This window comes from Mya arenaria, chromosome 3, assembly GCF_026914265.1.
Source record: "Mya arenaria isolate MELC-2E11 chromosome 3, ASM2691426v1".
Taxonomy (NCBI): Eukaryota; Metazoa; Mollusca; class Bivalvia; order Myida; family Myidae; genus Mya; species Mya arenaria.
Window position 1 is genome coordinate 64754319 of NC_069124.1, and position 26581 is coordinate 64780899.

Here is a 26581-nt window from a genome sequence, read left to right on the forward strand (position 1 = left end):
TTAAAAAAGAATACCTGTTTAAATGCTGGTAGTTTGCTTGTTTGAAGAAGGTTCATTGTATCTATAGGCGACACTTCTAGCTAATAAAATTAATCTCAGCAAAAGCCGCCCAATAAATGTTGATTATCGACACCTGTCACATATGTCAAAGGTGAAAAAGGGAAACGTAAAAGGAGTTTATTAGCATAAAACTATATGGCATGCGAGGGCGCGTGTATGTCGATTTACGTTCCTGAGGGTCGAATTATTCGATCCAAACCATTTTTTTATTAAATTTGTTCTGTGATAATTTCTTTATTGAACATTTCACCATACAGCGCGTGCGACGTATATTAACGTGCTGATGTGCAGTAATCATGTATACCACTATAGATGAGGAGGCATATTGTTTTTGCTTTAGTTGTCCGTCCATCCGTCCGTCTGTCTGTCTGTATATCCGTCACAATACGTGTCCGCTCCATATCTTTTAATCTGCTTGAAGGATTTTGATTATGTTCAAAAGAGTTCAACATATTGAGACGATGTGCAGAGCGCATTTCACAATCAGGTCGGTTTAATGTCAAGGTCAAACCTAGACATCAGAGGTTATATATATAAATTTATATATAAAATAACCGCTTGAAGGATTTGGAAATAACTTCCCACAAATGTTCATCACATTGAAACAATGTGCAGTAACATCCAGCTCGGTTTACTGTTATTAATCACTCTCGTTTGCACGATTTTACGCGAGAGTGTGGTCTTGTGTTGGGGGGGAAACCGGAGAACCCGGAGAACCCACTTGTCCGGCTTGATGACCACATATTCAACTCACATGCTCCCAAGCCGGAAATCGAGCCCGGGTCGCCTAGGTGAGAAGCGAGTGCGCTAACCACTGCGATAATCGGACAATCTAATCAAATTACTAGTTTGTTTTAAAAAAGTCAGGTAAAAGATTAATAGACAGGTAGCTGGCGGTGGAAAATGGCGGTCATAGGGTATCTGGTTTCTTTTTTGAACGCTTGAAACCTCACCCCTTCTCATACATCGTGTTTATATGTAATATAAGCATCTAAAACCTAAAACAATCCTATCGTAGCACTCGCCGAGTGCCCGAGTGGGAGTATAAATAAGCTTACACACCACCCGGTTTGCCACTCGAGGATTTTGTTTTGACAGCGATTTCATTTATTTATTTCGACATTCAGTTTTAAGACTTTCTGCGCGTAGGTAGTCTTTAGTCCGCAAAATCTGAAGAACTACTTCTTTTCATGTCCTTTTAACCCATTTTTGTGTCAATGCGCTCTATATTTAGCAAAATGACAACGAAACCATAAAAATGGATTTTAAGTGTATACTTTTCTAATAAGATGTTTTTATTGTTTTTGCATAAAAGCTTCGTTCCGGTGTTTTCTTGGCATAGTTGTAGACAATAGGCTTTCAATTTATATTAGCACGCATGTCCTGATACGACAGTGACTGAGTGAGTTATGCATACGTTTGGTTAAGCAAAGTAGTTCGGATTAAACCTGTAAAACAATCAAAAGAGTGCGATGTAACGCCGCATAGCAGCATCGCCGCATAGACGTGTTGTATTTTGTTTATGCGGTGATTTTCAACGCATAAACAGGACGACCACGTTTATGCGGCGACGCTCAACGCATAAAGCAGAAATTGCTTATATGGGGCGCAACTGTGCCTTTTTGCCACATAAAGAGTATTAACTAAATCAATTATTATAAAGCTAAAAAGCAAAGTTCAAATATTTCAACAAAAATGATGGTGATTGTGATTGTGGAGATGATGGTGATGATTGAGATGATGTTGTTAATTATAATGATGATTAAGATTAGGGCGTAGCATATTACTGTCATTTTGAAAAAAAATACGGGAATGATGATGATGATGATGATGATGATAATGATGATGATGATGATGATGATGATGATGATGATGATGATGATGATTAAGATTAGAGCATAGCATATTACTGTCATTTTGAAGAAAAAACGGGAAAATACGGCAGACAAATTGGTCAAATTTAAGGTAATGTTTTAAAAGTTGAGCCAAAATTGAAAGTTGAATTATTACTCCCCTTGGAGTGTTCAAATCTACATTTTCTTGGTTACAAATGACTAGTGCATAAAAACACAATCAATGAAAGAAAGACGTCCATGATGACCCAATATCAGTCACCTGAGTCCTCTTGTACAAGTGCCCAAAACTAATGTTGTGTTGATTTCTTTTTCCAAAGTTTTCCTTTCGTTGCCCTGCTAACAAGCAGAGATATACGCTGATGACCCAGACGTGAATACATTTCACAATCGCACAATTACCAGTGGTTCTAGACATTGAAATATTTCTTAGCTCATCTGAGTACGAAGAGCACATGTTGAGTTGTGAGGATTGTTGGATTTCTGTTGTTTGTACGTCGTTAATAATTGACTTTTCTAGAAACGTTTGAAATGACGTTGAAAGCGCGCAAAGGTACATGCCAGTCAGTCTTACAAAAAGGCGAGAATATATGAGAACACTGTAGTTCATTAAGATTATTAAAAAAAGCGGGAGGTCCATGTATGCAAATGGACGTTCAAATAATCAACTCTACATACATAAGTTATGCCATAAACTTATGATACCCGTAATTTGTTTAGTGTATGGTGAAGTCCATATTTCCTGTTGCTTTGAATTTGATTCTTTTACTGTAAGAAATTTTAATCATATTTAATTTTGATATTTTCAACTTGGGGAAATGGATATTTGTTATTTCATTATGTTGGTAAGAATGTTATAATGATAAGTTAATAAGAAATAATTAAACGTGAAAAGTTCATGTGATGTGCTAAAGGTAACATCGGAAGGCAGCATGCATTTCTGTGACAATGAAGAGTATGTTTGATATTTTGACGGTAAATATTTAAGCTTTTCTTTGTTTCGAAGATGGTTCATTTTAGTTGAAAAAAGACACGAAATCGACTTTAATCATATAAAGTTAGACGCAAACGTCATTATTTATTGATACTCCAAGTTTAATATTGTGTAAAGAACTAGTGTATATTCATTTCTTTGGGTGATGATAGATTTAAATTTTGAACTATTTCACATTCTAACTTGTGAATTTATAAGATTTTGCTGTTATCGGTAATTAAACATCTGTCTTCAAACTTGTATTTTATTGTTTTTAAAACAACCATTTTTAATAACAATCGGGGATCTGCTACTAATGGTGACTGACATTTGTTTTGAATTTTTATTCTATTATCTTATTAAAAGATAAAAACAGTTTGCATGTAGGTCAGTAAATGGTCATGTCATGCTACGGTTTGCATGGAGGTCATTAAAGGGTCGTGGTATGCTACGGTTTGCAGGTAGGTCATTAAAGGGTCGTGTCATGATTTGGCGGTGTTTTTCTTTTTAACCACATTAACTTTTATATCTTAACTTTATGAAAGACCACAAACACAATTTTTCACTGTTTCTTTTTTTTATTAATACTGTTTTGACTATTTCAATTTCAAAAACAATTCATAGCAAATGTCCTAAATAGTGAATAGTAAGTAATGAATTTATTTCCAGTTGATAACACTTTCTAAATATTATAATCCAACAATTTGTCATCCATCCAATTTATAATTGATAGTCCGATGTTATAAACCTTTTAAAATTCTTTTTATTCAACTCTTTTTAATTCTGACTCTTAGTATTAACGCCTAACAAAGGCCTTTTTTACTATTAGTTTACCGCCAAAACAAACATGAAGTGCACGAGTATTGTGGGTAGCACGAATTCACGTAAAAGAATCGTGTAAAGGTATGTATGGATGCCGTAGAGGGATCGTGTTCAAGTTCGGGTGAACGCCATTACACCATAAATGGATGGAGGTCGAAGAAGGGCTTTGTTGACACTGTTGAATTTAAAACATCATTTCTATTCCACTGGGTTTTAGTCACCAAATATTATAAGTTTCTATCATGTGTTCCCGGTACGAGTGGAGAAATTCGACCCTAGGGCACGCGCGTATGCCGGTAACGAGGCTTGCCGATTTTCTTGCATATTTAAAATCATCAATTTGTGAAGAAATTGACATAGAAAAACGCACCTTTTTACATTTCACCGCATGCGAGTCTGTTTACTGACGTCATAAAGCGCAGTAATTTAATTCACTAATTGACATCAAATAGATACTCTACAAATCGCGAATTTACTATTATTTATTTTCAATTTTAATTTAAAGTTTTTTTTACTTATATAGTTGATTGCGCTTTATTGAAATGTCATAACATACTTTTCATAAATCATACAAAAACGAAATAAGAAGTGGTGCGCGTGACTCATTTTACATTGGAGGGTGGGTGGGGGTATAAGACGAGTTCTTCCTGTACTGGTCACATGACCGGAAACACACGTCTGGTATGCAAGAACTGTTGTGCTTCCGAGGACACAAAGTTGGTATGTTACAGAAAGCCATTTCTTTGTATTCAAAACCTTAGCTGCTTCAACACCAAGCTTGATAAAAAACAAAGCTTAATAAACAAAGAAGATAAAATACCGCTAGGATAGGAGGAATGAACAATACTGCTTGATTCGGCAGCAGCAGTAATACTTATATCAATATAACTGTTTTTAACTTTTATTGTCCCAAAACAACGTATTAAGTAAACAAAGTGAAACAAGTTAGAGTCACACATTATATAAGTGTCAGCAGTTATTTCCAAAAAATACAGAACAAACTTTACAGTGTAACAAGTTTGAGTCATACGTTATATAAGTGTCAGCAGTTATTTAAAAAACAACAACAACAAAATTAACAAACTTTCAAACATTGAAAATGGCAGCGAAATCAATTTTGCGGTTTCTATTAAATGAATAAGGCTGTTTTTCACATACTTTCAGCCTATTGTGATAACGTTTAAATGGAAACATCTTTTCATTCTGGAAAACCTTATTTCAACAGTATGTGAAACATGCAGAAATGAATCAGTAGGGATTCCAATGATTCCATTGACCAGTTATTTTTACAGTCAAATCAAAACACTTGGATTCTATTAGTAAAAATAAGTAAATTCTTGGGTGATTACTGAATATAGCCCCTGCTCTTTAGTTATTAAGGAGTACCGTACGGAAAGTTTTCGTCATCTGCTAGCTGTTTGTGATTTTATCAAGCACTGTTGCTCTGCTTTATTTTGTACTGATAAAATCTAATAGCCAAGTCGTAGTACGAGGGAGGGGAAGCGCGCACCGGGTGCGCGCTTCCCCTCCCCCATTTGGAGCCGCAATTTATTAATATTGTTATTCTGCAATTATCAAATCGTTGCATATAAAACATATTACAGAACAGTATGACAGTAACGCAAGCACATTAACAGAGATAACCTTGTGTTTGAACCAATAATGTAACGGAAACAACACAGACAAGTCCAGTAATAAATTATTTAAATATGACATTTTTAGTGGCACAAATTTAAATATCTAACAGTGTCTAGCAGGAACGCAATGGCACAAGCAACGCTCCGAAATAATACATGTAAACCAGGGTTAGATATCTGGGCCCGTATTCTGTTACGTCCCGTGTACCCGAGTTTGAGACTCGGGCTAAGAAAAAAGAGAATTCTTATATGTTCCAACATGTCTTGGATATCAAATTAATTTACAACAGATGTATGCCAGATTGTAAAACAAGTTATTTCTTACTTACACAGCAATGTTTCTCATAAATGCTCTTGTATTAGGGATTTTACTACAAGATTGATTTGATTCAGTGTAAAGTCTTGAGTCTCGTACATAGACTCATACATTGGTATATATGGCCCCAACAAACGTACTGCTAAGAGTGCGCGCACACAGACACGCACGCACGCACGCACGCACGCACACACAAACACACACACATTATGTTTTTTGTGACATAAATTATTGCTGTTTCTAATAATAATCTTTAACACTCGTTACCATAACAAGTTATAGCCAAGTATACATAGGCAACATGCGTACAAGGATTATTAAGATCCAAACGATCTACAAATGCAAACAAAACAATAAATAAATAAACTTCCAAATAAAACAACAACACTATGAAATAAAATATGCATTGTAGTTTAAAATGCGTTTTGTTAAAAGGCGCACAAAAACGAAAATAAACAACAAGGGTAATAGACACATTTCTGCTACATGTATGTCATCGTCGGATACCCCGTTACACTAAATACTACGCTATGCTTTGTTATGACGTAGAACGAAATTTTGTACCGTGATTGACGACGATGCATGCATGTCTGTCAAACAAAATAAAGCTATTCTTTAAAAGACATATTGTAAAGGTTACAAACCGAGGCAAAGAACAATACATTCATTGTCACTATTAATATATTGTATTGTCTTTTAGCAACACCAACGCCATGATTTCCTACGCTGAAATTTCACAAATTGAAAGGTTGAAATAAATTTTAAATGTCGATACCTAAATAAACTGGGACAGCATCCCAAAACAGTACAAAACACCTGTTACATTGTTAAATGATAACTAGTTGTATAGCTACAATGGCCATTGGAGCAACTTAAGCAACTTTTTAATATTGTATCTTCATTGGTACTATTTGAAAAGCAGTTCTTGAAAAAAATAATCAAAAAGTGTTTCTTCATACAGCCCCCCCCCCCAACAAAAAAAAAGAAAAAAAAAAGATTAATAACTTTGTGTATAATATTCGTGCAGTAGTATATTGTCAAGAAATACAATTAAAACAAGAATAAAAGAAGAAAAGAAATGAGAAGGGTGGTATTCTTAATATGACTAGAAAATGTGCGTATCAACGCATGTAGATACATGCTTTACATGGGGTAGCTCACAAAAAATCGTACTAAAATACACACAGAAATAATAGAAATCAGAAAACCTGATATTGAATCCTTTCAGCATAATATACATGACCTTGTATATTTTTATACCTGTTGTTTTCGCAATGTCAACTAAAAAAGATATCAAACGAAAGAAAAAACATGGCGTTTGACGAAATAAATCATTAACCAGTCTGATATATACTGTACATGTATATACAGGTATCAAGCATCATAGTTTAGTCTGTAATAAAGGCCAAGAGTATAATTCTTCCCAGCATATTTAAAAGGGTATATTTTGCTCATTCCTCTTGTGAAGGTCGGCACCGAGGTTGTATAACTTCTCGTTGAGATAGTAACAGTCGTTAATATCAACGGTTGTTTCCCTGAAACAAACCAAGATTAAAACCGATGTTCAAAGTTGATACTAGAATTTTGACCCAAAAATATCATGACTTTTGTCATATATAATATTCCAAACATTGGTTGGAATACCGACTAACTATTTTGATACATTATTGCCTTAATGCACTAAATTCATACCAAACCTTTTGTACTATCATCTCGGTAAGCGGTGACTGTGGCATTATTTAACACGTGAATTTGTTAGACCTTATTTTCCCAGATCATATTCTTCTCACCTGGGAATAATAGGGTGTTATTATTCACATCTGGGAAAATAAGATCTCATTTGTCACACATTTATGTCACAACTCTTTGTTTTGAAGCCGGTTTTTATGTACTATGAAATCATATTCCTCACAGGTAAAAAAAATTTTTTTAAAAAAAAAGAAGAAAAGTTTTAAAACTGAGTCACATTTGTGAAAAAATGCTATTGTCAGTATTGAAGATATATTTGGTCGATACACATGTAAACGTATAGATTCTATTAAAAATAATAGAATTTTTAAATAAGTTGATGTTGTTGTCGTTTTTGTTATCGACTTGGCTTCAGTTGTAGGCGCAATGGCGGTTGCTGTAGAGATAGTTGTTTTAATTTGCTGTCGTTGTTTCCATGTTGTTGTTGTTGTACGGGTATTTTTGATGTAAGTATATATAATAATATTGGTTCTTGTTAGCACCGTAAGAATATGTGTATGCGTAGAAGTGGTAGATGGCACAGTGGTTGTTGTTGTGAATTGTGTTGGCATAGAGAGATGTTCGGGAAAAGTATTTTCAACGCTTTCAACGGCTAAATTACGTGTAAGCAGTGAATACTGAAGTGCCAGCAAGCTTTGGTTCAAGGGATAGTTCCGAGCTTGCCTCAAATGGTCGAGCATTTACGAAAATGTTACAATTCACCCTCGGGGACACAATACGAACAAGATAAATAAAGAGAAAATTTTAGCTTTAAGAATTGGTGTTGTTGTTGTTGTTATTATTGTTATGACTTTTATCATAATTTTATAATTATTTTATTATTATCAAAATTATCAAACAGCAAAGTCATCGACAAAATCTGTGAAGAGTATGATTCTATTGTTTACCACCATTTTGGTCAATCACATATGTCACAGAGTAAAACAGTGAGGAATAGGATCGTATTTTCCCAGACCTGGTAAGAATATGATTTAGGAATAATAAAGTCCAACAAGGCTTAATTACTAATACCAGTCGTTAAATTCCGTCGGTCTACGGAAATCGTCTGATAGTCAGCAGACGATATTGTAATTATGACATTTTACATGTTTATACATTCTAGATTTATTTTAGTCGATTTGTTTAACAAATAATGTATAATTATATTGAACTATGTATCTTATTTTCTATGAATATTCGCAATTAGAAAGAAATACAGTAGAGAACGAACAGGAGACTCCATGTTCCATTATTTAAACATTATTTATTTTATAAAATTTAATTGACACATAATTATATTATACCTGTTTCATCGTAAGCATTAAGAAGATAGCTGAAAATCAATATCATTACATCTCCTCAAAAATAGTGTTTGCATTATAAGCAACATGTTTTCAAATTGAAAATGGCATAGCAGAAAACTTCAGAAACTGTGAAATAACTTTACACTTCATTATTATTGAAACTATTTTAGGTTTTCGGTGTCACAAAATGCAATAGAAACAATTGACTCAGTTTTGATGTTGATCGTCAGATAGAAGGGAGAAAGTGGAGAAGAGCTCAGCGGGAATGAATGATCACCACCGTGTTGAATACACACATTAATTAATTTAATGGTTTGTCCTTTCTCTAAAACAATAAAAACTTTGCAATACTCTTTTGACCTTTGAACAATTAATCCCTGAGCAAGTACAGTACCTGGTGCCATTGCAATACGTGATACTCGGTTTCCTGTTGTTTGTGGACCAGTTTACCCTTGCTGGCAGGTAGTACGTTTCATCCTCAACTGGAGCAAGCACGTACTTCCACTTCTACACGCACAATAAATGGGGTATTGAGTTTGTAATGTAACTAAGTAATGAACTCATAGTATGTATTAAGCAGGCGGAGAAACAAATTATGATGTAATTTCTGCTTAGTTCTTAATGATAAAGCGCGGTACATATTGACGGCCGTTATGCTATTTCATTAGCTGAACATGAAGGTTATAACTTATTACCAAAGACATGTTTCAATGCATTTTTTGCATCTATAACATGCATATACAAAAAGTTCACACTGACCTTTCTGGCCGCGTCCGAAACAGAGATTTGCTTTTGTGGCAAAATAAATTTTCCAGGTTCCTCACGGCCTTGAGCGGTTTTAAATGTTTCCTTGCCCAAAGGGTTTTCTATCGTGGCTGGAATTAAAGGTCGATCACAGTAATTATTTTGCGAAAACCATCACAATTATCTTAACATTTTAATTCCTAAACAAATGATTTCCTTAGTAAGTACAAACGAATAAAAAACACAACTTCGCAACCGCCACGCCCATTTGGACGAATATGAATACACAGAACCCCCCAAAATACACCATTATCGTTTGAGAACGTGCTCTGCTGGAACCGCCCCAGATTGCATTTTTCATTATTTATGGATCGAATTGCTGACTATTGTGGTTCATCGGTATATCAAATATATGACCAATGAAAACCAATTAAAGAAAGTATTAATTCGGAAGGTCTAACAGCGGCGGCGTTAATGAAGTCACTTATATCATCGGTATATATTTTTAGGCGATAAAACATCAATTGATCAATCTCAAGCGTCATTTAAGTATTATCAGAGGTATTCCAAAGATGTTGAGTTCATCGGAATATATCCACATTGCCCTAGACTTTTATAAATAGTTAAACTAACGTTCATATTGCATGAACCGGTCGGCGTTATGAAGTCATCGTATATTAATTACTTCACTCCGTGTGACCAAGCCCGACGCCATTTGACTAAAGTTTCGAATATCTGCCATCAGGAGCGTAGCTAGCTCTTTATTCATGTGAATTCATAATTGTGCTAAGGGTGGTCGGGGGCATGCCCCAACCTCGACCACTTTTGAAAACCATGGTGCATTCTTGTGCATTCTGTGCGTTCTGTGGTCCTTTATATAGTACTTGAAAATGGACAGTTTTAGTCAAGTATGCATATTGCAACTTTGTCTGATTTTTGTTTTGTCAGAACCATGTGGATTCAGCCGCGTACTTACGTTTAGGCAGCTACGCGCCTGGCCATTCCTTTTTACAAATGTAAATGTCGATCAAAACATTAAAAGAAAAGTGTAGTTTATAAGGTTTGATTTGTAATTTTCGTGCGCTCGACCAGTATGCAACATACCGATCAATTCTTATGTTGATATACGTTCATGTATGTGTAAGCTCAATATCAGTATAAGTATTATATGTATTCGTAAAAATTATCGGGATATGTGATTGCCCCACTTACTCAGTATAAATCGTCCAGTATCCTTGTTAAGCACGAGGACTTCTTTACCCTGCATATCTTCCTCTCGTTCCTTAATGTCTTTGATATCTCTTTCGTATTTTTCTTTGGTAATCTTATAGATATACATGTCACGTCGCACGTTCACGATGTCCACGTTAAAGAATTCAATTTCGCTGGCTCCGTTAATAATTTTGCCCGGGCCAAAACTATCTATGTAACGAGGCAAAGGCGCTATAACATAATCTTTATTCTGAAAACAACAACAACACACAAACCTATCACAATGTTATTCAAACTTGTTTTTGGCGTATTGGTGGTGTGCTTAAACAAGCATTTGATTAAGAGCATATTCATATAAGAGTAATTTAAGTTTACTTTGAAAATCAAAGCTCTTAATAAATAATATACATTTTCAAAATTCTAATGATACTGTTGAAAATCGTTCAAACCTTCATTGGCGGTTGTATTCGATCCTCTTCCGTAAGAATAGAATCACGGCCGATTTCCTCCATATGACCACAGCTATCTTTCACCCAAACAAATCCGTGTGCACTCCTCCTTACTACTTGTCCAAAGTAATACCAGCCATCATCCGCCCACTTTGCCAATACCTCATCGCCTACTTTAAGACCAACAGCAACTACAATTTTGAAAGCACTAATGTACAGTTTAGTATTACATTTCTGAATATCATCGTATATCATATCTCTTTTGTAAAACGTGGGTTATTTCCTTCCTGTGAATTTTTCTTCTGAAAGTCATCCAAACTGACAGAATCTGGCCCGTAGTTATTGAAATTATATTCGTTCTAGTTTTATCGCTGTTATTATTGTTACCGTTTTAATTGAATTACCATTGTATGGATAAATATTTCAAAATATCCTCCTGCTTAAGATTGTGTGCATATATACATACGATATATACAACATTGCTGTGCGTACCTGGTGGTGATGGTGGTGGTGGTGGTGGTGGAATAAACGGGGTCTAAAATCAATATAATAATATTTAGTATATTTAGTTTATATTCCTGGTGATTGGTTCCTCAAGTAGTTAAACGCTTTTGAAAATGAATTTGGAACGTTAGAACCTGTACATTTATGTGCAATACACATGATTAACAATCTTAAACACTCACGAATTTACTGGGCAATTTTATACTTAAAACCATTTAAAGCTTTTTTCAACATGTCTCACAATAGAAAAATATAAGGTTCTCGAATTCATTTTTTTACTCAGAACTTAAGAATGTTTAGGATTTGTTGACAATACGCCCACAGTTAATAGACTCCACATAAACAAAACTATACATGTGTATCTACAAAGTTTACCCACCTTTTTATCGCTACATATCTTGCCGATAGCTGTAATTTCTTTTACAATTTTTTTACTAGTGGCGTGTATTTCCTTTCTCACTTTCACACCAACTTTATTGATTTTCGCATCGATTATCTGCATGTTCACTTTATTGTTTTCGGTTTTCTTTTTCATTTGTCGCTCAAGTGCAATTAAATGCTCAGAAATCTGGATCGAAGACGTCTGGATCTCTTGTCCAATTTTGTCTCCGTTCTGATCAATTCTGTTACCAATAGTCTGGATTTCCTTTTCAATCTTGGTGGTGCTACAGTGTTTTTCTGTTTCTGGTTTACGTTCAAGACTGCAACATAGATCGGACATATACCGCTTATTTCATTTGAAACAATAACGATTTAAGGATTTTAAAACCAGTCCATTGTTAAATACATTTTGGAACAGTCGAACCCCGTTGGCTCGAACTCCAAGGGACCGTTGAAAATAACTGAAGCCTCGGGAAGTTTGAGCCAAGCGGGAATTCTTACCTTCAGTTTATAAAAATCAGTCCTTAACATCCTGTTTGGGCCAAGGAGCAATTCGAGCCAACGGGGTTCGACTGTATGCAGTTATTGAGTTCTTGCACTAAGTTTTGGTAATACGATATCAACCACAAATAAGTGTAAAGGAATAAAGACAAACCATGCGCGAAAAGCTCGGCAAACGACATTCAGAGCGGACGAAACTTAAGTTAATATTATCTTAAGGTATCTTTTCTTGAAAAACTGATTCATTCTCACTCAATGTATGACTCTAAGAAAGGTTAATAATGCGATAGAAAAACGCGGATTTACAATTGTTTCTCAGCAATTGCCTTTCTCCTAATCGCTACCCTGTTGTTTAAGGTGTTTAAGAAAAAAATAAATAAATAATATGATGCTATGTGATCCCACATCGTTCTGGTTAGCAAAACTACGCAAAGCTACAAGCATTGTGGTGAAACATATTTCCAAATTCATATTTCAAATAATTTATGATAAGTACTTAATGTAACACAGTAAAGGAACTATAAACAATCCAACAGGGTTTTTCACTACAGTTTTTATGCTTATGTTAATGTTAAAGATGAGAGATGAGAGATGCAAAAAAAACAATCACGTCGGATATACATAAATTACAACACCAGCTCGCAGAGCTTTTTTCAGACAAAATACAAACCAAATAACATATCAATAATGCAACATAGAACCTGGAAGATAAGAAATGAATGCATTCATATAAGATTAAAGTTAAATGGTATTAGCAAAATAGTTAAGACTGATATCATATTAAATGATTATTAATACATCGATTCTAAAAAGATAGAACATTATTAACATATGGAAAAAATAAATCATCACTGTTGATAAGATTTGTTTATTAATGCTATAATACGATATCAGATATAAGATTATTCAGACGATATGCTTATGTCTTATTTTAATATTGGATTTAGATAAATCCAAACATACGAACATTATTGATATAAAAGCAGATTTCAAAAAAAATAAAATACAAAAAGCAGCGCATTTTATAACAGACATTATCTATGACAATGTGACAACTGATAAGAAAATTGCAATTTTAGAAAAAAGAGCAGGAAAGAGTAGGATATTGGGCATGCTAAAAACTACATAAATATATATTAGAGGCAAAGGATAAAGTAACTACCAAACGTATTTTATAACTAAGACATATACACATATTACTATACAGCACTACCAAAACAAAACAACAAAAAATGACAGCAGTCTTAATAACAAATAAATGATTTGAAAACAAAGATAAATTACAGACATATTTCTGAAAGTGTTAATTTTACAAGAAACACAACTGATATAATTATAACAGGTTACGTAAAAGGGATAACGATTAGCATGACTGTAAAGCACTAGCAAGTTATTAAACTATGTACAGTGTTATTTAAAATGACACATGAAACACTGACACATGGTTATATGGTAAAGCCTATGAATTACTGGAAAGCATTTGGTAGCACTGTTTGATTGTCGGTGTTCCACGTGATTGGTGTCACATCTTTTGACTAATAAGATATAGGATTGTTGGACTCATGGTTTTGGAAGGGGTAATAATTTGTGGACTCATGGTTTTGGAAGGGGAAATAATTTGTGGACACATGGTTTCCGAAGGAGGAAATGATATGTGGACTCATGGTTTCGGAAGGGATGATGGATATTGACATACGCTAGAGCCGAAGCAGAGGTAGCTTTAACATACAAATTACATTCCTCCGATTACGAAAATCCTGCAACTATAATATGCCGTATTTTCATCATTAAATTTATTGTCTTTATTAATTAAGAACATACAGTTTAATATCAAATATATTTTTCTTTCAATGCGAATATTATATCACTTACTCGTTCCCGACGCAAGATGGTCATAGCATAATCCTATCATGGTTAAAGTTTATCTTAAAAAGTGTCATACTTGTTTTGACAGTGGGGGCAAAATACAAACGCGATACGGTATGTTTAAACATGGTCAACATATGTCCATTGGAGCGGTAGATAATGCCCAATAAATATAGTCAAAATACAGTCATTTCACTTGTGCAATATTATTCATCGTTAACAATGTATCCACAACCAAACCATTTCATGGTTATATAAAGTTAATTCATCTATAAAACAGGCATTTGGGTGTAAACATTCATTGACAAAACATTGTAATGACATCTCATTTGGATTAATAATTTAATCGGGAACAGTTATTTAACTTATTTGTCGTTCTTTTGAAATAATGTTTTGAAGATAAATTGAAGACAATCTTTTTAACCACCCATTGCATTATTAACATCCATGCTATGGCCATCCATTTGCATTTTAAATCATAATACAATAACAATAAAAACCAACTGTCAATCAGATTAAAACCGCTCCTACCGCTTATTAAAAACATTACCATCCAATGATAGGCGCGCACTTCAGTGCGGCGCCAATAATGTGATAAAAACATTGATGTAAAGCACGTTATTGGACATGTTTTAACATTGAAACGATAATGTACATATGGTTTAAACATAATTTTGAGGTGTTGATTTACGTAGGTATTGTAGATGGAGAAAGTTAACTTTTTTAATTGGCTTAGACATGAGAATTAAAATAAATAATTTTTATTGTAGGTTCATAATTAGTGATGTGAAGCAAACATTTTGACAGTACATTATTAAAAAAATAAACTCTTTTTCCCATGTTCTAGTTAGGCTACTAGTAAGGTACTCTGTATCGCAATTGAAAATTGTTTTGGCTACTTTCATTGTCAACACATAAACTGGAAATAACAATACTTGTACCTTTCATCTTTCTTCGTCACGTGCCTGAAAAATATAGAATCAAATTAAGCTCGCTGTAATTATAAGTTCAAACTTAATTTGGTTTTACACTACGATAGATATACTAGCATAATCATCAACAGCAACCGTTGTTGTTGCTGCAGTTGTTGTTGTTTGGGTAATTGAAGTTGTCGTTGTTCACCACCAAAATTGATATTCAATCGCTGACCTAATTTGAGTTAAAACATAAAAGGAATCTGAATGTTACCTTGTGTTTTCTTTTTCCCTGGATCTTTGTCTGAAAAAACAACAACATGGACACATTATGAACTGTACAAAGTCACACATGCCAGTGTTCGGAAGGATAATTTGTCCATTTAAGGGTAACATTTATCGAAAGTGCCGCACAATAACTATGATAGCGAGCTACGACGATTTGAAGCAGGTAATTCGGACGATTGAAATAGATTCACTTCGTACTCAAATTGGTGTGTTTGTCAGATAAAAAATACCTCTTAAGTAATTATATTATTTGTGTTGCAAATCAATTGATATTGAAGATGAATTTCACTATTTGTTTTTTTTTTTTGTAATTTTTAAGGTTTATTTTAGTACATTAATTAGTTTTATTATACCATACTTTTGTCTTTAATGGTAAAATCCCATTTCCCGAAAAAAGGTATTTTGATTATCAGAAATTGATTAGTGAATATAAACCTTTTTGACACGTGACCAAGCCAAAATTCACTGTCAGGTCATGTGACCGCAATGATATTTTGAATGTCTGATAAGGGCAAATAGCTGCTTCAATATAAGCTGAATCATGACATGATTACATCCCTAATACACATACATCATTGACGTCACTATTTAATGTGTACACAAAAAAGCATCAGACAGAAGGAATTATCAGCAAGTTAACATGTTAAACTGGTTGAACTAAATTAATTAAAACCATTTTAAAACTTTTTTGTACTTAATTTTGTTCGGTATAATATAATAAATATCATATAGAAGCATATGTGAACTTGATATTGGCACTCCTTGAAATGCCTCGGGTGACATTCTGCTCTCGGGTTAACAATATGAATCACTCAATGTCACATATGCTGCCATATGGTATTTACATAATATTTCGTTAATCCATCTTTGTTTAAGTATTTACACTTAAGTCGATACAATTCATATTATGCTATTTTTCTTTTCATGTAAAACTTCTACCTTCTTTCCTTCTCTTTTTTTCTGCCTCTGGAAATAAATCAAACTCTAGTTAGACCATATGCGATCAAATGTTTTTAATTCGTCAAGTATTTGGAAGATAGATATTCATTGATCCATTCAAATGTTTCTTAAACCATGGACACGGTCATGGACATTTTACCTAGTAAGTAAGTAAGTAAGTACTTAAGAGGTGCATCCATAATATTTAAAGTAATCCGGAAAGAAATAGAACTCTAGTTAGACCATATATGAAGTGTAGTTTTTAACAATGATGTTAACTTTTATGGTTCTCAAACTATGCTTTATACGAAACAAAACATCTATGATTATCATAAGGTTCAACTTAAACATCTCCTATAGAATCTGCCAGGTTTCACGTATAAGTGGGTGAAGTGGGACGACACCCATACGTTTATGTTTAGTGCACCCATATTTTATGGGTGCATCAATACTAAGCAGTGCATCCATAATATTTTAAGTAAGTAAAGGTTCACCAATAATATATTAAGAAACTATTGATGTTTAGGATTTAGGAAAAATGTATACACGATAAATCTATTTTCATCATGACACCAGCTTAACTACTAGTACACGGTTCTGATGAATATTTCAAGGCAGTGTTTAACGATTCAAAGACATTGGTATTGTCGCCATTTTCACACTTAACACAAACACCAGCCAGCATTTGTTTCTAAATCAAACAATAAAAACGATAAACAAGACTCCACACAAGCACCAACTAATTATACGTACAGTAGAACCCCGTTGGCTAGAACTCGCTTGGCTCCAATTCCTCTGTGACAATCCCGCTTGGCTTGAATTTTCCGAGGCTCGATGTATTTTCGCAAGTCCCCTGGGGTTCGAGCCAATGGGATTTGACGGTATTTAATATAAGTATATTTTTTTGTTTACCTGTCGTTGGCGTCTTTTTTTCTCTTTCGTTCGTTTTGTTTTTTCTTTATAGAATCACTATCAACATCATCCCTATCATTTTTATCTTTTTTGCTGCAACTGTCGTTATCGTCATCATCATCGTCATCATCATCGTCATCATCATCATCATCATCATCATCATCATCATTTAGGAAAACCAATGATTTATCTTCTTTGCGTCTGCATTACAATTTAAACTAATGTTTGAAGTTGAAAATAAAGATACAATGAACATAGATCTTTCAAATGATTAAATACCTAGATTTCCTTACGGCACCAACAAATTTCGATGATCATTAGCCGTGCACATGCCGCCATTGCTAAGCAAAAACTGTACAGGTATAGTATTTCATGTAGACTTAAACTATTGGTGATTTTCATATAAATGTTTGAACATCAGTAATTCTAAAAATCAACACACATATGGCATGTATTTATGCACCTGCATGTATTAAAGTAATACCTTTCCCGCAGGCAATCGTCAAGTCCGATACAGCTAAGTATTCCAAGGTAGCGGGACTTGCCGATCTTTACCAGCAATTTTCGCTTCTTCTCCACCTAGCGTATTTTAACAATATTGTGTTTTCTTTATTCAAGTATGATTATATTATTCATATGTACTTGAATTCATGATTAAATAACATACTTATTCTGTAAGGCACCTTTCTTATATATTTATATAAATTACTGTCCTTTTTATTAAGATGCAAAACAGTTTACTGCTATAATAAATACATTATTTGTAACTTCAAACGATATATTAACGTTTCTGAGATATTAAATAACCTTCATACCCTAAAGCATTTATCTAACCCTCCTTGTATTTCTTAGAACACATTGGTATTTATTTTCCCTTTCCAAAAACAATACATGTATATAAAATAATAAAATAAAAAAGAAATGCATTCATTTACTTTCGTATAAGTTGATGTTTATGTGTGTTTCCTTTCGTTGCCATGTAAGAACATATTTGGATATAGAGCATGACCCTTCGTTTCGCTTTTCTTACAAAGGCAATTCAGTTTATTACTACTTTATTCTCGTGAGCTCATATTATCATTAGGATAGTCGAACTATCAAGTACACGTACACGTATATCCATAGCTATAGTCAGTATTGACATGTGTAACTCAAGTACACGTATATCCATAGCTATAGTCAGTATTGACATGTGTAACTCAAGTATACGTATATCCATAGCTATAGTCAGTACTGCCATGTGTGACTCCATAGCTATGGTCAGTATAGACATGTGTAACTCAAGTACACGTATATCCATAGCTATGGTCAGTATTGACATGTGTAACTCAAGTACACGTTTATCCATAGCTATAGTCAGTATTGACATGTGTTACTCACGATACGTTTACCCATAGCTATAGTCAGTATAGACATGTGTAACTCAAGTACACGTATATCCATAGCTATAGTCAGTATTGACATGTGTAACTCAAGTACACGTTTATCCATAGCTATAGTCAGTATTGACATGTGTTACTCAACTACACGTTTATCCATAGCTATAGTCAGTATTGATATGTGTAACTCAAGTACACGTTTATCCATAGCTATAGTCAGTATTGCCATGTGTTACTCACGACATGTACATCCATAGCTATAGTCAGTATTGCCATGTGTTACTCACTATACGTTTACCCATAGCTATAGTCAGTATTGACATGTGTAACTCAAGTACACGTATATCCATAGCTATGGTCAGTATTGCCATGTGTTACTCACGACACGTACATCCATAAATATAGTCAGTATTGACTTGTGTAACTGAAATACACGTATATCCATAGCTATAGTCAGTATTGACATGTATAACTCAAGTACACGTAGATCGATAACTATAGTCAGCATTGATTTGTTAAACTCAAGTACACGTATATCGATAGCTACAGTCATTATTGAAATCTGTAACTTAAGAAGACGTACATCCATAGCTATAGTCAGTATTGACATGTGTAACCCAAGTACACGTTTATCAATAGCTATAGTCATTATTTACGTGTGAAGCCCATGTACACGTTTATCCATAGCTATAGTCATTATTTACGTGTGAAGCCCATGTACACGTTTATCCATAGCTATAGTCAGTATTGACATGTGTAACCCAAGTACACGTTTATCCATATCTATGGTCAGTATTCCCCTCTGTAACTCAAGTACACGTTTGTCGATAGTCATAGGCAGTGCAACTCAAGTAAACGTATATTTAAAGATGTATTCAGTATTGACATGTGTAACTCAAGTAAACGTATATAAAAAAAACATAGTCAGTATTGATATGTATAATTGATGTGCATGTTTATCGATAGCAATAGTCCGTATTTGACATGTGTAACTCAAGTACACGTTTATCGATTGCCATAGTCAGTATTGGCATGTGTAGCTGGAGTACACGTATATTGATAACCATAGTCAGTATTGACACATGTAAATCATGTACTTGTATATTGATTGCAATAATCAGTATTTACATGTGATATTGAAGTAAACGTTTATATATAAAATTATTACTGTCGTTGGTATTGTCTTGAATACCATATTTATATATCGTGAAACTGATTTATAACAAAATAAAATAGAAAAACCTCTGCTTGGCGAAGGAAAGCATAACTTATGGTATTCCATCAAAATAATTGAAAAAATGGAAACGAGTTCCAATCATGAAATTGTAAATGGTTTTCATGGAAATAAGTTAATATAACAAATATAACAGAAACACTGATGTTAATTCAGAGTTTTCAAAAGAAATACATTTAATGAATCAAACCAACAATCTAGTTGTTATTCAAATGACTATTTTTGCTATTTCTGTTCGGAATTGTATCTGTTATTGGAATGTAAAAGAAAACATTTCTAATACGTTAAACATCAATTATATAGAATGAAATATAAAAAAAATACTTGTCCCCTTGGCCAAACACAATATATAATACATGAAATAAATTGCTTAACTGTGCAAACGTTTTCATATTAAGTATGAAAAACAGAAATAGTGCATTAAAGTTGCATCCTTTCATAACGAGCAAACATAGAGCGTTGAACAGATCTGAAGTATGATAGGAAACAGTTTCATTCGAGGAATATATACATACATGCAAGAATACCTCCTTCACTACATCAATAACCGCATTACACCTCAATTTTCCTCAACATACTACCTCTGTTTTTCATTCTAAAATACCGGAAATTCCTTCTGCAAACGACATAATTGTAATATCATCAATCGATAGAAAAACATGATTATTTACTAATCATTTTTGCCTGGTATATAGCTCTTAACGATTTCACAAAGTTTATATTATATAACTTTTCCGTTTCTATTTGCTGCAGTAAGTGCCAGCCCCCCCCCCCCCCCCCCCCCCCGATATTGAGTATTATAACCTTCGTTGGTTTATTGGTTTTAATTCGGTCTAATGCATTTTGCCGTGTCTGTTATGAAAGAACGTTGATTAGTCAAAGCATGACCTATGTAGCCCTCGATCAATAAAATGGCAATTAGCCAATAAATAATACACTTGAAATTTGACACTCTGGTGTGTCATCAGGGCCTTAAACTCGTAACCGGGGCTGGAAAGCTGGTATTCATCAAGACAGATATATTTTTAACTAGGGAATATCCGGTCTTGTTTTAATCGCTACTGTCGCCAATGAAGTATTTTAATCGAACCGAGACAGCTGCTTCGGATGTATTTGTGCTTTCGATGGATTTTCCTTCCAGAATGTACTTTTTCATGGTTAGAAGAAATACCTTTATTTTGGTTTGCATATATAGGAGGTTGTGGAAAGAATAATATTTCCTACATTGACTTCAAATTAAAAACAATAACAAATGTGATAAAAATGTGACCACATTGTCCCTTTATATAACAAAAACAAATCGGCAAGTGGTGCCAAATGAAATATCTAGTAACTCATATTAAAGAACTTACGACTTTGCCATTGTAAAGTCTAACGGAGTAGAATCTGTGTTCGAGGGGCGGAAGACGAGGCACGTAGCAGACTCGGCCCGGCATATACTGCATATACATACCCCTCGGTCCCATTACTCTCATCCGCGTCAAAACGTAGTCCCAAACCTGGCAAACAAGAGTTCTTTTAACAATACAGGTAGTACAACCATACGTGGCATGTAAATGTTTATGCCACTTGTGTGATTCGTATCTATCCTTTGTTTTCATAAGAACTAGGTGTGGCGGTAATGATGCGCACCATTTCCCTCCTAAAAGAGAATATTATAATCCCCCCTGCCCAGTTAAACCCCTATTTTGTTATCAGTTGAGAAGCATTGACCTCTTATCATTTAGAAAAAAAAAAAATTGTACCAACTAAGTGCCCTTCATGGATATGTAGGTTTGTTGAATAAAAAGTTTGACAACATGTTGAACTTTATATGAAACATGTTAGTATGTTCCCCTTTTGGTCCAAACGACATTCTCATAAAAGTGAGCTCACCACAAATCCTTTAAAGCGAAATAAACTATTTAAACTAAAACTGAAATGAGTTAATAAGAAGAATCAATACAATACATGTATCGGACGCTAATCGCGAGTTATGAATTGGGAAAAAATGATTAACAAGTTACCAGCTTAGATATTAAATGCTCTTAGTACAATATTTTAGTTATATCCATACATTAAAGATGAAATGAAGCAACATGGACTCACATAATTTGTTATCCAAGATCTTTTAACTGATATGATATAACATATTTGAAAATACATGTCAAATACTTATATTATGAAGTAGTTGAAGTTACTGTTTAAACTCAGTTTGATAAACATACTGAATGTATCGTTGTATATGGGTGTTCTTACATGTAGCGGCGGGCAGGACACAGCTCCGCCAATGGAAATAACGTTGTTCCGGTGAACACGCCTCCTACCCCACTGGTAGAAATTTACTTCTGCTTCTTCCGGTTTGCCCCACTGTTGGATGACATGGCCTAAGAATTGAATTTATGTTAGATTTAATGCGGAATCGAGAAAGCGTACATTTTCAGACTTTACATTTATATAAGTGATCTTAATCGTCTGCATGACATGCTTCACACTTATAATAATGATCTTAGATTTTACATGACATGCTTCACACTTATAATAATGATCTTAGTTTTTACATGACATGCTTCACACTTATAATAATGATCTTAGTTTTTACATGACATGCTTCACACTTATAATAATGATCTTAGTTTTTACATGACATGCTTTACACTTATAATAATGATCTTAGGTTTTACATGACATGCTTTACACTTATATGAATGATCTAAGTCCTCTGCATGACATGTTTTACACTTAAATCAATGCCCTTAATTATCTCCATAACATTCTTGAAACTTGTATGAATGCTCTTGAGCATCTCCATGACATACTTTAAACTTATGTAAATGATCTTAAACATCCCCATGACATGCTTTACACTAATGTAAGTGATCTTTATCAAACCAATGGCCGATGTTTTACTCTTATGTAAATGATCTTTATCATACCAATGACACATGCTTTACACTTGTATGAATGATCTTAATCATCGCTATGACATATGCTTTACACTTATATGAATGATCTTGAGCATCTCCCTGACATTTTCTTTATCATTGTCATGACACATGTTTTACACTAATATAAATGATCTTAATCATCGCCATGACGCATGTTTAACACTTATATGAATAATCTTGAGCATCTTCATGACGTGCTTTACACTGATATGAATTATCTTTATCATCGCCATGACAAATGTTTTACACTTGTATGAATGATCCTCATCATCGCCATGACACATGTTTTACACTTGTATGAATGATCCTAATCATCTCATTGGCACATGTTTTACACGTACAAATGTATATGGATGATCTTAATCATCGCCATGACATATGCTTTACACTTATATAAATGATCTTAATCATCGCCATGGCGCATGTTTTACACTTGTATGAATGATCTTAGTCATCGCCATGACACATGTTTTACACTTGTATGAATGATCCTAATAATCTCATGTTTTACACGTACAAATGTATATGGATGATCTTAATCATCGCCATGACATATGCTTTACACTTATATGAATGATTTTAATCATCGGCATGACACATGCTTTACATATAAATGAGTGATCTTAATCATAGGCATAGTAGCGTAACGTACCATATTATTCACTTACACGAATAATCAATTGTATGATAGCATACCTTTTAATGCCATACATCTTGTTGTGAGTTATTGATCATTATAGTTTACGCTTTTTCGAGGATTTTATAGTTAAAGCTGATTTTTTTCGAATTTATGTGCAATGAAAAGTCTTCTTCAATAATTAATATATTGTCATGTAAGAACTATAAAAAAAATTGTATTGTAATTGGCTCTCAGACAAACCTTGATGATTGTATTGATACTTTGATATTTGCAATGCAATCAATTATCGCTGGTAAAAATCTGTGCAAAGACAATGGTGGATATTTAACTAGAATATCAAATTTCAAAAAATATAATCTGTTTTTGGAAAACGTAATTTACGAATTTTTCGAAAATGGATAAGGCCAAACAATATGGGTTATATGTAGCCTCACCTGGCTGGTAGATTTTGGGCGTCCAAACAGAATAATTTAAAAATATACCCTCACCAGGCTGGTAGGTTTTGGGCTTCCAAACAAAATAGGTTATATGTATAGCCTCATAAGGCTGGTAGATTTTGGGCGTCCAAACAAAATAGGTTATACGTGTAGTCTTACCAGGCTAATAGGTTTGGGCGTCCAAACAAAATACGTTATACGTGACGTTATACGTGTAGTCTTATCAGGCTAGTAGGTTTGGGCGTCCAAACAAAATAGACTATACGTGTAGCCTGACCAGGCTGGTAGGTTTGGGTGTTCCAAACGAAATAGATTATATGTGTAGCCTCACCAGGCTTGTAGGTTTGGGCATCCAAACAAAATAGATTATATGTTTAGTCTCACCTCTCTGTAAGGTTTCGGGTCTTCAAACAGAAAAGGTTATATGTGTAGCCTAACCAGACTAGTAAGGTTGTGTGCTCCAACCAACATAGGCTATATGTTTATCCTCACCTGACTGGAAGGTTTTGGGTACTCGAAACAAATAATGTAATGTGGCTATCCTCACCTGGCTGTTAGGTCTTGGGCCTCCATTGGTGTAATAGTAGACATTTTTCTTATCGTTTTGTTTTTCCCTTTTCTTGTATCCGAAAGTGGAACTAGACGATATGCATGTAATCACTTTGGTATTGCCTAAATATTCGAGCATAAACGCCCCCCCCCCAACACTTGGGTTATGCCTAAATATACTAGCATTGTGTGTACTGTGTAAAAAACGAACCTCTGCCCTCCCTCTTGCCCACCGCTCAAAGGCTTTGATAATGCCCCCCTCCCCCCCCCCTCCACACACACACGCACATTTTGGTAATGCCTAACACTGTACTACCATATAGCGTATAATGGCAAGTTTCGAAGCCCCTCCACCCCTACCACACACTTTGGCAATGTCAAGCTTTACCAGCATGTAGTGAAATTGTGGAAGGTTTTGTCTCCCCACCCCACACTTTAGTAATGCCTAACTTTACAAGCATATAGTGTATTGTGGTAATCAATCAGTATTTATTTGTATAACTAATAAAGTGCCAACGATGTTACGCAAACATGACATGCACGTAAAAGTTAAACAAAGATCATACCCGGATAGAAAAATCCATTGTCCAACTTGGCGATGACCATCAAATTCCGTTTCTGTATATTGACTGTATTAGACACGTAACGATGACACGCGCCGTCATTTATATAAACCATCATTTCACTCATCTTGCTAATGTTCTGTTGTAAGAAGTAAAGTGTTATGACTTTGCAAATGTTCGGTGCCTAAAGATAGTGTGCATCGTTCTACGAATACGGATGATAATTTCCAAATGTATTGACTCAAAATTGTGAATCGATATAATCGACTACACTAAGCGAGCATGTAAACTTAATTGAGCAGACGAGACAATTAGAACCATTGTCTAATACTGACTGGTTTGGAATAAGTTCAATGGGTTTCAATGAGTAAGACTTTGAAAGAAGTATGCTATTTTGTTTAACTTGTACAATGTTTGAGCTTCCATGAGAACACTTGGAACCTGATCATAGTTTATTAATGTTTCTATAAACAGTAGCCTCTCTTGCTTAAAAAGAAATAGTTTGGAACTCGTACAAAGCAGTTTAAACTAAATAATAAAACACAATTTATTAAAACAGAATACCTGTTTAAATGCTGGTAGTTTGCTTGTTTGAAGAAGGTTCACTGTATCTACAGGCAACACTTCTAGCTAATAAAATAAGCTCGGCAAAAGCCTATGTTGATTAACGACATCTTTCACAGAGGTACACTCAAAAGCTTAATAATATATGACATGCGAGGACGCGTGTATGTCGATTTACGAGCCTAAGGGTCAAATTATTCGATCCGGAACATTTTTTATTAAATTTGTTCTATATAAATTTCTTTATTGAATATTTCACCAAACAGCGAATGCGACGTAAATTAACGTGATGTGCAGTAATCATCTATACCACTATAGATGAGGAGACATATTGTTTTTGCTTTAGGTGTCTGTCCATCCGGCCGTCTGTCTGTCTGTATATCCGTCACAAAACGTGTCCGCTCCATATCTTTTAAACTGCTTAAAGGATTTTGATATAACTGTCCAAAAGAGTTCAACATATTATAACGATGTGCAGAGCGCATATCACAATCAGGTCGGCTCAATGTCTAGGTCAAACTTAGACATCAAAGGTTATAAATATAAATTTATATATAAATAACCGCTTGAAGGATTTGGAAGTAACTACCCACAATTGAGACAATGTGCAGTTACGACCAGCTCGGTTTATTGTCAATGTCACACTTCAGCAATCAACAGATTACAGATAGGAGATTATTAAATTACTAGTTTCTGTTTAAAATAGTCAAGTAATCGATCTAGAGAAACAGATAGCTGGCGGTGGAAAATGGCGACCATAGAGTATCTGATTTCTTTTGTCGAACGCTTAATACCACACTCCTTCCCATCCATCATGTTTATATGTATTATTGAAATCTTGACATTCAATAAAATAAATGTTTATTGGCCGTAGAAACTATTATG

General features: G+C 34.2%; 1 protein-coding gene across 1 annotated transcript; it reads right to left on the bottom strand.

Annotated features, from left to right (window-relative positions):
* Positions 1-5255: 5255 nt before the first annotated feature.
* On the bottom strand, positions 5256-25403 carry LOC128228177 (uncharacterized). Its single transcript, XM_052939337.1, has 15 exons — positions 25136-25403; positions 22255-22382; positions 21369-21515; positions 17888-17982; positions 17404-17604; positions 16492-16518; positions 15539-15568; positions 15292-15315; positions 11982-12303; positions 11591-11633; positions 11099-11289; positions 10650-10899; positions 9453-9568; positions 9088-9200; positions 5256-7196 (listed from the first exon to the last, which is right to left on the bottom strand). The coding sequence occupies exons 1-15, from the start codon at positions 25257-25259 to the stop codon at positions 7094-7096; spliced, it is 1914 nt and encodes a 637-aa protein (XP_052795297.1). The 5' UTR covers positions 25260-25403; the 3' UTR covers positions 5256-7093.
* Positions 25404-26581: the final 1178 nt, after the last annotated feature.